This window comes from Heptranchias perlo, chromosome 3 (genome assembly GCF_035084215.1).
Source record: "Heptranchias perlo isolate sHepPer1 chromosome 3, sHepPer1.hap1, whole genome shotgun sequence".
Taxonomy (NCBI): Eukaryota; Metazoa; Chordata; class Chondrichthyes; order Hexanchiformes; family Hexanchidae; genus Heptranchias; species Heptranchias perlo.
The window spans coordinates 127,852,192-127,867,288 of NC_090327.1; the positions used below are offsets into that span (position 1 = coordinate 127,852,192).

Below are 15,097 nucleotides of genomic sequence, written 5' to 3' on the forward strand. Positions count from 1 at the left end.
CTAAAATCTCCAGTGCAGTGATGTTTTGATGATTTTTATTTATATTTTTACCCACATTTTTTTGTAATTTTTCCCTTGTGTCTCTTTTCCTCTGGGTCCCTGAAACCATTCTCTGGCTGAGAGAGACCATCTGCTACCAGACCACTATTAATGACGCTCTGTAACAGTCCTCTAGACAATGTCAGTGGGCTGAGGTGACTCCATCCACCCATTATTATCTTCCTTCATGTGGAAAAGTGCCTTGTTTGTTGTTTTGTCGATGACTCAACTAACTGTGCCCATGGGGGTGTCATGGGTACAAACTTACGGTGGCACATCAACTCACTGCACCATTTCACCATTAGAGGATGACTGTAATCACTGATGATTAACCATTGAAATATTTAAAGGCATAATGTATGATTGAAATATGGATGTGCCTTTGATTCTTTGAATATGTTAAGAGTATAGCAATGACATTGTGAGTACAGATTTAATCACATTAATTTTTCAAATTTTTTTTTGGCCTTAAGGTTCCATTTTTATCCACACACAGTCGAACTAAGCTACCAGAATTCTCTGCTGCACACTCACGAGGAGCTGACCATTGTAGCCCTGGGACCTCTGACCTTGAATGTAGCTATGCTTATTATGGCTATGATCAGATGGGTCTGTCATGTACTATTTGGCTCATTCCCTTCCTTCTTGTCAAGGTTTATCATGGCAATGGGACTTTGGACGGTGCTTGACCCTCTGGCAATATTTATAGTGGATGGCATCCTGGGGGTAAGTCAGTTAAAATAACTTGTACATGCAGACTATAAATAGATTCCACTGTATCCTGGAAAAGATTTGAAAGTGAATGGTACTGTGATGAAACAGACAGTTGCAGATGATTAATATTTTGTCAGTAGATGGGAGATAAGATCACTAACAATAAATGTACTCTGTGCTATTATTATTATTTGCATGTTTCATTGAAACTCAATGTGAACATACAAAACGGATGGACAGGAAAAGACCAGCTGGTCCATCGAGCCTTCCCAGTACAATCGTGATGCCTTAAGCATCGTGATTCACAATACCCCCCACCCACCAGCAGCCATGTAATCTCCCGGGAGCAGCAAAAAAAAGATTGAAAACCCAAGGCCAATTTAGGGCGGAAAAAATCTGGAAAATTCTGATACCCTTAGGTGATCAAAACTGGTCCAGGAGATCACAATGATCATGATTTATATTACTTAGTGTTCCACCTACCGTTTGTATTTCGTGATCTCCGCCCCAGCCAGGAACTGGTCCAGCTCTCTTTTGAAGCTTTACAAATCAGCAATCACTGCCAAGCTGGTAATTTGTTCCATAGGTCTGCTGTCCACTGGGAAAAGAACCACCTCCTGACATCTGAATCTAGTTCAGCCCTTGCATAACTTATATGCATGACCCGCGTGTCCTCCCCAATGTATGAAATAATCTGTCAATATGAACACACTCTAGTCCCATCATTATTTTAAACGCCCCTAATGTCTAAAACCTTTAAGTACCTGAGTCTATGCATCTCTAAAGTAAATAAACCATTCTAGAAAACTAAGGTGTTTTAAGCTGGGTTTCATTCTTGTGGCCCTTCTGTGAACCTCATTTAGAATACTGTGTCCCACCATGTGGGACACAGTATTCTAAATGAGGCCAACCAAAGTCTTATTACAAGGACAACATGGTGTACTCTGTATTGTATTGAATCATCCTGACAATGCAACCTAATTCCCTTATAATACCCTTTGACTAATGCTTGATGAGACTGGTTGTGCACCTTAAGAAAATTATTTAATATAGCATCAAGATGTTTTTCTTTCTCAACAGACTTCAGTTCTGTACCTAGTAGGGTGTAAGTATACTTGGTGTTGGTGCTGCCCAAGTGCATTTTTCTAAGTTAAATGCCATTGACTAAACACAGATCCATTCCCCCATTGCATCAAGATCTGCTTGCAGTAGTTTATTATCATCCACAGTCCTAACACTCGCACTAATCTTCCTATCATTGACAAATCTTTGTATCATTCAGAAACGTGTGGATTGTTCCCCCAGCACCGACATCCAGATCATTGGTAACCGGTCTTGAAGTAGATCCACAACCATTAATAACCACCTTCCGCCACGGGAATGATGCCAATTCTTAATCCACTGTAACAACTTCCCACCAATTCCACAAATTCTATCTTGTAGAATAACCTATCATAAGGTACCTTATCAAAGGCTTTCTGAAATTCCAAGTAGACAATGCCTACCGGGCTAACCATGTCCATCAACCTGGTAACTTCAAAAAATTCAATCAAATTAGTAAGACTGACCTTTTTTTCATTAAGCAGTGTTATTTGTCTCTGACAACTTCTCCTCTATCCAGAGCATCTCTTAAGATCCCCTCTAGCATCTTCCCTATAATTAGCCTATGGTTCCCTGGTTCTTGACTTCTCACCCTTTTTGAAAATCAGATCTACACAAGTATCCTTCCAGTCCAAGGGAACAAACCCCGATTCCAGCGAGCTGCTGAAGATATGGGCACGGTCATGTCCCATCTCTTTAAGCATCCTCGGCTGGAAATCTTCTGGACCAGCAGGAGGCTTACTTGGAGGCATACTCATCTCTCCCCTTCCTCCTCCTCTGCCTCCACCCAGGCTTTTAGGCTCGGATGAAGACCAATGACGTGCCAATGATTGGATCTAGCGGTAGGTCCATCCCATAGTTCACTAAACTTTGTTTGCAGACCCGTAACTTGATACCACACATTGGACACATACTTGTTTCCCTCAGTTACTAACGCTCAAATGCAGATCTGCTGCCAGGTGCTCTCCCTCACTATTAGACTGCCAATGACTAGAGCATGGCGGCATTTATTTACATTGGCACAATTTCAGTTATATATTTCTTATCTTTAATCTGAAGAAGCCAAATTTGGAACAGTGCTTGTTCACTCCTTGTGTTTACTATACATCCTACATCCACCGTCTCACATTCTTCATTCCATATGGGATTTATTGCGATGCTCAATGTCTCACTGTGTGTGCCTTGCTCGAGTCTCCTTACTACTTGCAGGTGGGCGAAATGGCTATGGTAGTGTGATTTGAAGGAATGCTTTAATATAATTGATGGTCAGTTACTGTGTTTATTCCTCCACTGTGGACCGTTAGCTGTTTTAGATTTTTAATTCAGATAAGAATACTTGCCTATTGCATAGTTTGTAGTGATTCAAAACGAAAATGCTTTAGGGCATCTCAGACTAAAAGGAGTTATGGTACAAGAAAAACCAATACATGTCATAGAATGGCTGGCAATATAATCATGTAATGCAGTATAAGATGAGTGAATAAAAATGAAAGTTGCATGTTGCCCAATTCAATGTACATTTTAATACAAAGTGATTATGGGTGAATTCTGAAAAAACCCAACAAAATGATATATGCTGACTTCTGCAGTTTGGCTGATGGAATGCCTGGAAAATTGAAAGGAATATTTTTGTTATCTGACTGCATTTCTTTTAGTGAAAGAAACAAATGCAATACTGATAATATAATAGACGGCTTACACTGTAAAAGCTCACCAGTTAAATAGAGAACATTATATACCTGGAAGTGGACACAAATCTGTAATCTAATCAAAAGGTTCAGATGACATTATAAGAATAAGAAAGAAAGATTTGCATTTATATAGCACCTTTCACAACCTCAAGATGTTCCAACGCGCTTTACAGCCAATGAAGTACTTTTGAAGTGTCGTCACTGTTGTAATGTAGGGAACGCAGCAGCCAATTTGCACCGAGAATTTTGCACGGTTTAAACAGTCTACGGAACACAGCACGTTTGCAACACAACCGACAGTAACCAAGGCAGCAATAAGGTTCTTATTCAGCTTTTGGCCCATAGGTGTCCTCATATCTTCCTGTTTTTATCACCTCATTTCCTTCCTTTTTGCTCCATTTAAGTTGGGTTGCTCCGTTTAAGTTAGGTTGATTACTAACCTTGTTTAAATGATATAATTAGAGAATTTAACTTGCACGAGTGCATGGGAGGTAGAGGAAACCATTGTCATGCATTGTATATAGCCAGAGGATAAGTACCTATCTGTCTGCCTTTTGCAATTTTATTCCGATTATCTTTCACTTGGGGAGCAATATTCAATTTTTTTTTAAGCAATGAAAGTCATGTGCATTTTGTTATAACAACAACCAGTGCATTTATATAGCGCCATTAATGTAGTGAAACATCCCAAGGCACTTCACAGGAACGTTATCAGACAAAATTTGACACCGAGCCACATAAGGAGATATTAGGATAGGTGGCCAAAAGCTTGGTCAAAGAGGTGGGTTTTAAGAGCGTGTTGAAAGAGTTAGAGAGGTTTATGGAGGGAATTTCAAAACTTAGTGCCTAGGCAACTGAAGACTGTCTAGGTGGAGCGTTGAAAATCAGGGATGCGCAAGAGGCCAGAATTGGAGGAAAGCAGAGATCTCGGAGGGTCGTAGGGCTGGAGGAGGTTACAGAGAAAGGGAGGGGCAAGGCCATGGAGGAAAGAGCTGTGGGATTTGCTCAAATTGCTGGATTTTTGCGGGTGCATCGTGTAACCCTACGTGTTCCCGATCAAGAACCAGCAATTTTCTACAACAGGAGGGGCTTCCAGTCCTTAAATGTCCAACTTGTCTGTGTGACCACAGGCAACGAATCGTGCAGGTCTATGCCCAGATTTCTGGCAGCAGTCACGATGTTTTCATCCTGTGCCGTTGCTTAATAACCCCCCTCTTCTGCCCAGACCATTGGGTGGCAGGCTGGCTGCTTGGGGACAAGGGCTATGCTCTCACCTCTTGGCTCATGACTGCTGTCAGGATCCTGGGCACAAATGCGGAGCTCCGTTATAATGAGAGCCTGGCAAGGACCGGAGCTCTGATAGACAATTGGTGTTTTAAAGCAAAGGTTCCTCTGCCTGGGCAGCTCTGGAGGCGTCCCTCAATACAGCCCAAGACTTGTGGTCGTTTTCTGCATGCTGCACAACTTCTCAATGCAAAGGGGGCAAACCTTGAAGCCACTGGAGGAGGAGCATCAAGAAGGGGACGAGGAAGCGGAGGCTGCAGAGGAAGAGCAAAGCCCAGCAGTGCTACCAGAGCTGTAAGGCAGCAAATTATTGAAGAGCGATTCTCTTGAAGAATCCCTCCCTTCCTAAATTTACCAACTGTCCCTCTTCCCACCTCATCCAGTTCTTACACCCACCATCTGAATGCCCTCAAACAGTAAAACTTCATGGTCTTAATATTGTTAGTGTTACATCGCTAACAATATTAAGACCAATAGCAATCCAAAAAAAAGGTTTACTGCTCCAACATACTTCATCATTCTTGATTTCACAACTGCTTATTTTGTTCATAGAGAACTAAAAATCACCCTTGTGCAAACCCCTTGTGCTTGTCTCCTGTGCTCCTTCACCTATTCTAGTGCTCCTATGAGGTGGTTCCTCAGTGGCAACAGTTTGGGAGGTGGGAGGCTGCTAAGCTTCCACTTGGGGCGCTTGAGATGGCCATGGTGGGTGACCTCAAGAAGGACTGGATATTGAGGTCCCGCCTGCAGACTGCAGTCTCTCATCATCAGCCAGGGCAGTCTGGCCCAGCTGGCTGTCTGGCACTAATAAGGGGACTGGTTAAGAGGCTGGTGGAGGATCTGGCATGCTGTCCTCCAGAGAAAGGACAGCATATGCCTCTCCCATGGAGCCAATGCCACTTCCATTGGGGCTGCACCTCAGCAACTGAAAAAGATGGAGTGAAGTGTGCTGCAGTGATTGGAGAAGAGCGATGGGAATTGGGGGAGGAGAAGTGTTGTGAGTGCTAGGGGGTACAGGAAGTGCAGGGCTAAGCAGAGATTAATGAGAAAAATGAGTTGGGAATCTTACCTTAGCCAGCCTTGTCAGGTCATTTAACAACTTCTGCATTGCAGCCAGTACCTCGGTGCAATGCTTCCGGTGCTCACGCACTCTACCACCTCTGTCCACTTATGCTAGACGGCTTGCCCATAGATCTGGTGGAAAGAGGACACCCCTCCTCCTGCCGACCTCCTCCCCCAATACCTTCAAGGCAGCGTCTGAAAACTGCGGGGGGAGGCCCTTGCAGCTTCTCCATTTGCCTGCCATTTTCAGAAATCTTGAATTCTAGTTGTCTGTAGCCGAAGTGCACCTTCCCTTTACGAGGTTCAGGCTGCCGTCAAATGGTATCAGGGACACCGAATTTTCCTGCCCCCATAAGGTGAACTGCCAATCAACAGTTCAAGTCGTGCTAGCAGCCTGCCTTCTCCATTCAAATGAGGCACGGGGACCGATGTGGGGCCTTACTTGCGCCCATATGATCGGGTGCATGCACCGACCATTTTGTGCCCAAAAATGGGCCTAAACCAATTTCTCCCCCATTGTGTTTTAAGCAAATGTAAGATATTGGTTGTGTGGCATGATTTAACATTAGCAAGTGAAACAACATTTTTTGTTTAACGTTATATAATTCATGTAAAGACGGTGCAGAAATACAAATGCTATCTACAAATTTCCGTAAGTTAGTAACTTTGCAACAGCAGCATTGCGTGTAACTATATAATTAGGTAGAAATATCTGGATTGTAATATTACCCACCATTCCTGTGCAATTGTTTATGTGCCAATGACTAGGTGTGAACTGAAAAGCACACAGAAGTTGTTTCATGAAATACTGATTGGTGTATTTTGCTTTTCAGCGCCTGGCTTACAGTACAGATAGTCCAATAGCAGATGCAGCCAAGCTTTATTGGCTGTTTTACAGAATGGAACATTCTGGAATCCCTGGCATACTGATTACAGTCATCTTGTACATTGTGATTTCCGTTTGTTCCCTTACAATACTGTATGTATATTTCTTAAGGTAAGATTACTTCATTAACTTCTCAAATATTTTTTAGGAGGAGGTGATTGGGGCTATTTAATTGTGTTTAACTCATTTGTATTAACCCCCCCCGCCCCCCTGACAGCTGCTAAAATTCAGTGAGAACACAGTAGCAGAAAGCATCTGGGAGGGGTGGGAAAATAGGCTGTAGAATTCCCTGTGACTAGGTGCTTGTGAGGTTATTTACACGACAGCAGTGTGTTTGGCTTTGCGCAAACATGAATGTATGTCAAAGTATTAGCAATTATTTTAAAATCCTACGGTAGGGAGAGATAATTTACGAATATATCAACATACTTTGATATTTCTGCAGTCTGTATTTCAACAGAAGGTTGGGTTCACATGTGAGGGGGATGAAGTCTGTCAAAGTGCTTTGCACTGCTTTGAGCTCCAAGGCTGTCTGCCCTATCAAGCTGGTACTTCATGGCTCCTGTTTAACATTACTCCTTCATTGTGCCTTTCCTACCTTTCTACGGGCATTTTGATCTTGTTCCTTGTTTTCTCTGTCCCTTTCTGGATCTTCTTAAAGATCACTTTTCACCTTTATTTGTCCCTCTCCTTGGTATCTTTCCCACTTTGTCCGGGGTAACATTTAACTTTTAAACTGTGTGCTCATTTGTCCGGTAACACTAATTGGAGTTTCATTGGTAGCGCAGGTCCCTTCACATACTCTGCGGAACAATAGCCAGAAAATTCACCAAAACACTAGAGTTGTTCAGTATTGCTTTTAACTAGTCAGTGAAGGATTAATGCAACGTCCACAGGTAACCTCAACCCAGTATCAGCCTAGGTAGGGTTGCCAGCATTCCAAGGATTGTTCTGGAGTCTCAGGAATTAAAGATTCATCTCCAGGACATTGCCACGAGCAACTCAGGAGAAAAATCAGCGGGGCATAAAAAATTTTGGGCTTTCAAAATTTTCTTTTGAACGCTTTTATTGGTTATAAAAAAAAGTCATACATGGGGAAAAAAAGGTTGCTTGATTGACAGTCAAGAATCATCCAGTCGGGTGATTCGCTTTCCAATTAGCGTGGGAAGGCGGTGCACCGCGAGGATGGACATGTCGGGCGACCAATGGCAGGAGTGTGCGGGCGGGGCGGTTGGGGGCAGGAGGTCATGTGATGAAACCTCCAGGAATACGTCCAAGAGTCGGCAACCCTAAGCGTGAGGTACCACAGGAACCAGAGCCAAAAGTCAACTCCCGTCTTAGGAAATCGCACTTGGCTTTTTGAATTTAAAATGAACACAGCACGCCTCTTTTCTGGGGCTCAGCAGTGCGGGCCGTGCAGGATTTGCTGTTGCTATTGTTTGCCTAGGCCCTGGAATTATGTCCTGGTCGTATAGGATGTCTTAACACACTTGTCTGAAATTCCTCTCTCTCTGCTATTTTAGTGGAGACGTTAACCCATTTTATTTAAGCAGGTTGGAGCCGATTTTCGTTTCCGTACACACTCCGCCTGCCCAGTGACGTCAGCAGGAGGCCCAATCACTTTTCATGGTCAGGCCTCGTTTAAATGCAACCAACGAGCTGCCAGCGCTAATCACGCCTCTTATAGGCAGCTTGCTGATTGGCTACCCCACCTGATGTCCCGCCCTCCCAATTAACAAGGGCCTGTGGCAGCACCTTTAAAGGTGGCGGGGGGGTGTAGAAGCGCAGGAGTGAAAAGCAGCAAGAAGATTAAATATGGAATCCTTTAAGGCTTAAACCACTCAAGGGACTGCTGAAAAGATTAGTGCCAGACCTGCTTTCAGCTTTCCCTGACTTCAGCTAAGGATCCCTTTAAATATCACATACCATCCTGCCTGTGTCACCCATGGTTTGTGGGTAGGTTAAGGAACCAGAGGTAGCAATGCGGGTAGAAATGAAAATGGTGGGGTCGTGACAATGTCGGCTGACCACGATTTTCAGGCGGTAGTTCTGGCCGCCCATATCGAAGTCCGCCTGCAAATCAGAATGGGCAGACCTCCAGCGGTAACTCTGGACTTCAGACCCCAGAGTTTCTCCAATTTTAGTCAGGCTGCCGTCCAATTTTTAGGCATAAACAGAGCCATAGCGAGACGAAATTAGGCTGAGTAAACTCCTCCACTAAAATAGCAAGGAGAAGAACTTTAGTCACCTGCGTAGTCATTATTCATTGATACGTGTGGCTCGGCCTCTTGTGCCTGCTGCATGTGGCTTGGCCTCTGTTACTTTTATTTGCCTCCTGCTCCATCCCCCACAACATCAAAGAAATGGTATCACTAATGTTTAGTTTAAATCTATCTGGATCTGGAATTTCATTCTTTCACACCTCTTCTGGTTCATCCTAAAACTCTTTATCGCCTGTTCAGTGCTTCAGCCTCAGCCCCCCATGATCGAGGTCTCCCGTGGCTACCAGAACCGCCCGTGATTGATGGTTTCGTTTCGTGCACCCCAACCTCCCCCACCCACCCAAACTGCCTTCCCCTCCCCCCCCCCCCCCCCCCCCCAAACTGCCTTCCCCTCCCCCCAAATTCTGTGAGCTATGCCTCCTACAATTGATACCACCTGCAGCTCGCCAAGCCCACCCCTGGTCGCTCTCTCGGTCTCCCGTGGCTACTCACGATTGATGACTGCATCATGTGTGTGAATAAAGCCACCCTCCTTCCCAGCTCAGGTTTTCCATCGTTTGAAAGGGTTTGTCATGTGAATTTTTTAAAAAAATTAATGAAAAGGAACTTGGTTCAAGTTGAGAGAGAAATTTAGACCTGCATTCCTCCTTAAAAACTTTAAAACAAGTGAATAATTGATCTAAATTTCCTATCAAAACCCAAGGATACACTTCTCTTTCTTAGCTCTTCCAGTAAAGTATAAGAAGGTCCAAACTGTATTTTTAGCTATTTAAGGATCATGGCCCGGATTCTCCTCTGTGATGCCACCCAAAACTGCTCGGGATTGTGGCGGAGAACAAAAGAAAATTTGGGGAGTGAGGCTACACCGCCCCCATCCTGCCCTGACTGGAGTCTCCCTGCTCCCGCCAGGATCTCCTCAGGCTGCTCCTTCCCCGCCTGCCATGTGTGAATGGTGGCGGTGGGATCGGCCCAGGTACCCGGAGGATTTCCCTCCCGTTTGCCTCACTGACCGCTACTTCCCGGGGCCACTATGTGGAAAGCACCTATCAGGAAAGGGGCTTTTTTCTCTAGAAAAGAGAAGACTGAGGGGTGACCTGATAGAGGTCTTTAAGATTATGAAAAGGTTTGATAGGGTAGACGTAGAGAAAATGTTTCCACTTGTGGGGGAGACCAGAACTAGGGGCCATAAATATAAGATGGTCGCCAATAAATCCAATAGAGAATTCAGGAGAAACTTCTTTACCCAGAGAGTGGTTGGAATGTGGAACTCGCTGCCACAGCGAATAGTTGAGGCGACTAGCATAGATGTATTTCAAGGGAAGCTACATGAACACATGGGGGAGAAAGGAATAGAAGGATATGTTGATAGGGTGAGATGAAGAAGGATGGGAGGAGGCTTGTGTGGAGCATAAACGCCGGCACAGACCAGTTGAGCCGAATGGCCTGTTTCTGTGTTGTAAATTCTATGTAATTCTATGTAGGATGGCAGTAGCCCTGCGGAAGGCAGTGGTGAAGGGCTCCAATGCATGAAAAGGGCCTTGTAGCGGTCTCCTCTCTCTCTCCAAGTAGGGTTGCCAACTCTGGTTGGACGTATTCCTGGAGGTTTCATCACATGACCCCCCACCTCCACCCACCCCACCCCAGTTAAACAGCTTCTCCCCCCCCCACCCCCAGCCAATCTCCAATATTTTTATAATTAATAAATGAAAGTGTTCAAAAAAATGAAAACACCATTTTTATTAATGCCCCTATGATTTTTCTCCTGGTTTGCTCGCAGCAGTGTCCTGGTGATTAATCTTTAATTCCTGGAGACTCCAGGACAATCCTGGGGGGTTGGCAACCCTACCCTCAAGTCAGGCTCAGCACTTACCTGCCAAAGGCCTTGGTATTGGTGCCCCACCCCTAGTAAATGTTTCTTTTAAAAGGCTCTGCTGTTAAAATAACAGTGAGGCTAATGGCACTTGCCATTATTTATGTGTAAATGTTACAACAACGTCAGATGAGGGGCAGACGCGCGGTTAAATGCCAATATCCAAAAATTGCTGTCCGAGTTATGCCACTCGCCCGTTAGCTTTGCGAAAACGGCATCTCACTGTATGCCTCACCGTTGAAATGCATTGAACGGCGTGAAGTTGCTGTATTTTCACAAAAGATACGAACTAAACCTGACACAGATATTTAGGTATAGGAATATAGGAACAGGAGTAGGCCATTCAGCCCCTCGTGCCTGCTCCGCCATTTGATAAGATCATGGCTGATCTGTGATCTAACTCCATTTCCCTGCCTTTGGCCCATATCCCTTAATACCTTTGGTTGCCAAAAAGCTATCTATCTCAGATTTAAATTTAGCAATTGAGCTAGTATCAATTGCCGTTTGCGGAAGAGAGTTCCAAACTTCTACCACCCTTTGTGTGTAGAAATGTTTTCTAATCTCGCTCCTGAAATGTCTGGCTCTAATTTTTTAGACTGTGCCCCCTACTCCTAGAATCCCCAACCAGCGGAAATAGTTTCTCTCTATCCACCCTATCCGTTCCCCTTAATAGATCATAAACTTCGATCAGATCACCCCTTAACCTTCTAAACTCTAGAGAATACAACCCCAATTTGTGTAATCTCTCCTCGTAACTTAACCCTTGAAGTCCGGGTATCATTCTAGTAAACCTACGCTGCACTCCCTCCAAGGCCAATATGTCCTTCCGAAGGTGCGGTGCCCAAAACTGCTCACAATACTCCAGGTGCGGTCTAACCAGGGTTTTGTATGGCTGCAGCATAACTTCTGCCCCCTTGTACTCTAGTCCTCCAGATATAAAGGCCAGCATTCCATTAGCCTTCTTGATTTTTTTCTGCACCTGTTCATAACACTTCAATGATCTATGTACCTGAACCCCTAAGTCCCTTTGGACATCCACAGTTTTAACTTTTTACCATTTAGAAAGTACCTTGTTCTATCCTTTTTTGATCCAAAGTGGATGACCTCTCATTTGTCTACATTGAATTCCATTTGCCACAATTTTGCCCATTCACCTAATCTATCAATATCGCTAGTTCGGGCTAGTAATTATAAGTGTAAGCACCTTTTAACGATGTGGTAATTGTTAATTACCGCCAATCAACTTCTCTGGCACTGAAACTATTACAAGCATGGAGTCTCATTTCCTTCAGATTTTGAACTTTTTGGGGAAATTTTAAAAATGTCAAATTTTAATTTTTTTTTCTTTTTCTCTCTCTCTTAATCGAATCTTTCTTTCCCTCTTTATTTCTCTTTCTGTACCTGATTTGACATTGAATTCACCTCCTTTAGTTCATCCTACTTCTCAGTCCTTCCTGTGTTTATTTCCCAATCTTTAAATCTCACTGGTTAAGGAGATACACTGTTACTTGCCCTGTTCACTCAGGTCCCAGACGCACTGTTTCCCTCGCTGCACTTTCAGCAACTTTGTGCGCTAAAATGTTTTGAGCAAGGGCAAGTTTAACTAATGGCAGATGCCGTTAGATGCCCTGTTGCAGCAAATTCTGGCCCAACGATTCAAAGTGGGGAAAGGTTCGAAATATTCATTTACACTAACCTAATCCTACAGCAACATTCGAATTGACCAGGCCAAAAGGTTCTTTATCTGTTTGAACATTTCTTATTTAAGCAATAATGAAGAAAAGATCATTTATATTTTACAACCTGGCTGAATTATTATAAAAACAAAGTTGAATATGATTGGTTCTTATCTTTGTCTAGTCAGACTCTTTTGCATTTTGCTGAACTGCTCCCCATGTTCCTTGTAAGTTTGGCTTTTCAACCCTCTGTACCTCCAGTCACTCAGTAAATGTCACAGTAAGGAGGCATTATGTCTTTTTTGTTACTAAATTGTGTGTATTTCCCTAGGAGCTTCCATCTAATTTAGTCCATTAGGTATGGATTCACATGCCCATATGTCTGTGTTGTTATTAGCATAGTTAGTGGTTGTCTCCTTGTGAACAAGCAATTGGAAATCACTCAGCTCTCTAGCTTTTCTTCCTAGCCAGTTGCTTTTGGCCTGTAAATATGAGTAAGAGGTGTGGAGCTTTACAACTCCCCAGTTAGTCCCTTTAGCCAGAGGCTCTTTACAGGTGAATGTGAGATTAGAGCCAGGGAAAAATGTAGAATTTCCCAGTTTCTGTGTTGGCAGTGTTAAAAAATAAATACTTCATCTATGACTGGGGATTTAAGCCTTCACTTAGCCTTTATTAGTGACACATGGTTTCTGTTAACGCTGACATTGAATGAACTTGCATTTATATAGCGTCTTTCACAACCTCAGGACGTCCCAAAGCGCTTTACAGCCAATGAAGTACTTTTGAAGTGTAGTCACTGTTGTAATGTAGGAAACGCAGCAGCCAATTTGCAAACAGCAAGCTCCCACAAACAGCAATGAGATTAATGACCAGATAATCTGTTTTCGTGATGTAGGTTGAGGGATAAATCTGGGGACTTGTGTATAACTTTCACAACTGCCAAACGTGCCACTCTATTAAAACGTCCAAATCTGTTCAACTCTGGGCAGAAAGGAAGTGGGTGAGCCATTTTGAAGGTTTGATTTAAAATCCCTTTGTTTATATAATCAGTCATAAATATTGTTATCAGTCCATACTTCTTTCTACATTACTGCAGGAGGATGATAGCTGTTGAAAAATATGCAGAAAGAGGGTATGGCTACGGTGCTGGTAGATTATGGAAGCTCTTTCATTGTCATGAAAGGCCCACAAGCCACAAGTGCCGTAGTATTAAATGATTTTTGACAATCTTTAACATTAGTTCCAGAACGTCTGTAATGCACAAATATTGGCACAACATTCAATTTTTGAGCAGGGACTGAGATCCACAATGGCCCATCAGCCCCGGGCTACCAAAATATTAGTTGGGCTACCAAATTTTAGACCTTGGAAGGATAGGGGGTGAGATGCATTTTTCCCACTTGGAAGTTGTCACTGTGATAGTGATTGTCTATTCTGATATATGCCAAATGTAGCACTTGAAACAAACTCCTGCTAAGAATTAATTGGATATTAATGTGTGATTCTGATAGTACTGTGTGTTGCCTGCAACTGGCATTTATGTAGTGTATGCAGGTTACACAGAATGGCAAAATGGGCTTGGTCAGCCAGGATTTCATCTGGCCAGCAATCTCGTGGAGCTTGGGCCTAAGAAGACCTGGCTGCCAACTATAGCACCTCGGCTGCTGTTCAGACAGTCCGGCCCAGCTGACTTTGTGGCACCAGGACTGGTACTGGACGAGGGGCTGGCGGGGAAGCAGGTGTGTTGTCATCCTGAGAGAGGACAGCCTGCACCTCTCCCATGGTGCCACTGCCAGGTGCATGGAGTGGCACCTCAGCACCATCACTGATCTACAAGCGAGAAGACTGTAAGAGTGCTTTGACATCTTGGGAGCTCCGAGTAAGCTGTAGGAAATGGTAGAGCCCAGAGCCTGTATGGTCTCTGTATGTGCATCCCTGAGAGATGCTGCCATCGGTGCCTGAGACTCCTGGAGAAAAGGCCGAACTGCACTCTGCATAGAGGTCAAGATATGCTCCATGGTAGACTGCAGTGACTCATAAGTGCCACACATAAGTTGGAAGTAGACTCTTCCACACTCTCCACCATGCTGCATAGCCCCTCTAACAGACAGTCCACTGCACCTGACAATTTCTGTTTTTTGAAAGCTGGGCCCTGGAAATCATTACCTCTGGTCTCTACATCAAGGCTGGGACGCGAGCTGTGTCCTGAGCTGTCCTCCTGCCCTTGCTCGTGGACACTTGTGCTTATTGCATCACCCAGTGCTGACTCCTCTAAGTCACTACCTAACAGTTACAGGGTTCCAATTTCTGAGCCGGTGCTTGCAAGGGTAAGAGTGAGTGATGTACACCTCCAGTTGCAGATTCTTCCTCCTCCTCCTCTACTGTCAAAGGGCCCTGGAACTTTCTCAGGACCTGGAAAGAGGGAATAGAGAAAATGGTTGGTAACTAAAGGCAATGGGATATTGTTGACAAAGAGTGTTTGCTCAATGAAGCACCTGGCTGTAATGTAGACTGAGTGAGGTAGGTAGCTAAGTGATAAGAGAAATGGATGA

The 15,097-nt window shown here is 44.0% G+C and overlaps 1 protein-coding gene across 1 annotated transcript in view; it reads left to right on the plus strand.

The window, feature by feature from the left end:
- The window catches only part of ofcc1 (orofacial cleft 1 candidate 1), a 149,234-nt gene that overhangs the window by 108,523 nt on the left and 25,614 nt on the right, over positions 1–15,097 (plus strand). Inside the window, exons 9-10 of the mRNA XM_067977282.1 lie at positions 513–765; positions 6,725–6,888. Coding sequence (XP_067833383.1) covers positions 513–765; positions 6,725–6,888 — 417 coding nt within the window. The remainder of the gene's footprint in view (positions 1–512; positions 766–6,724; positions 6,889–15,097) is intronic.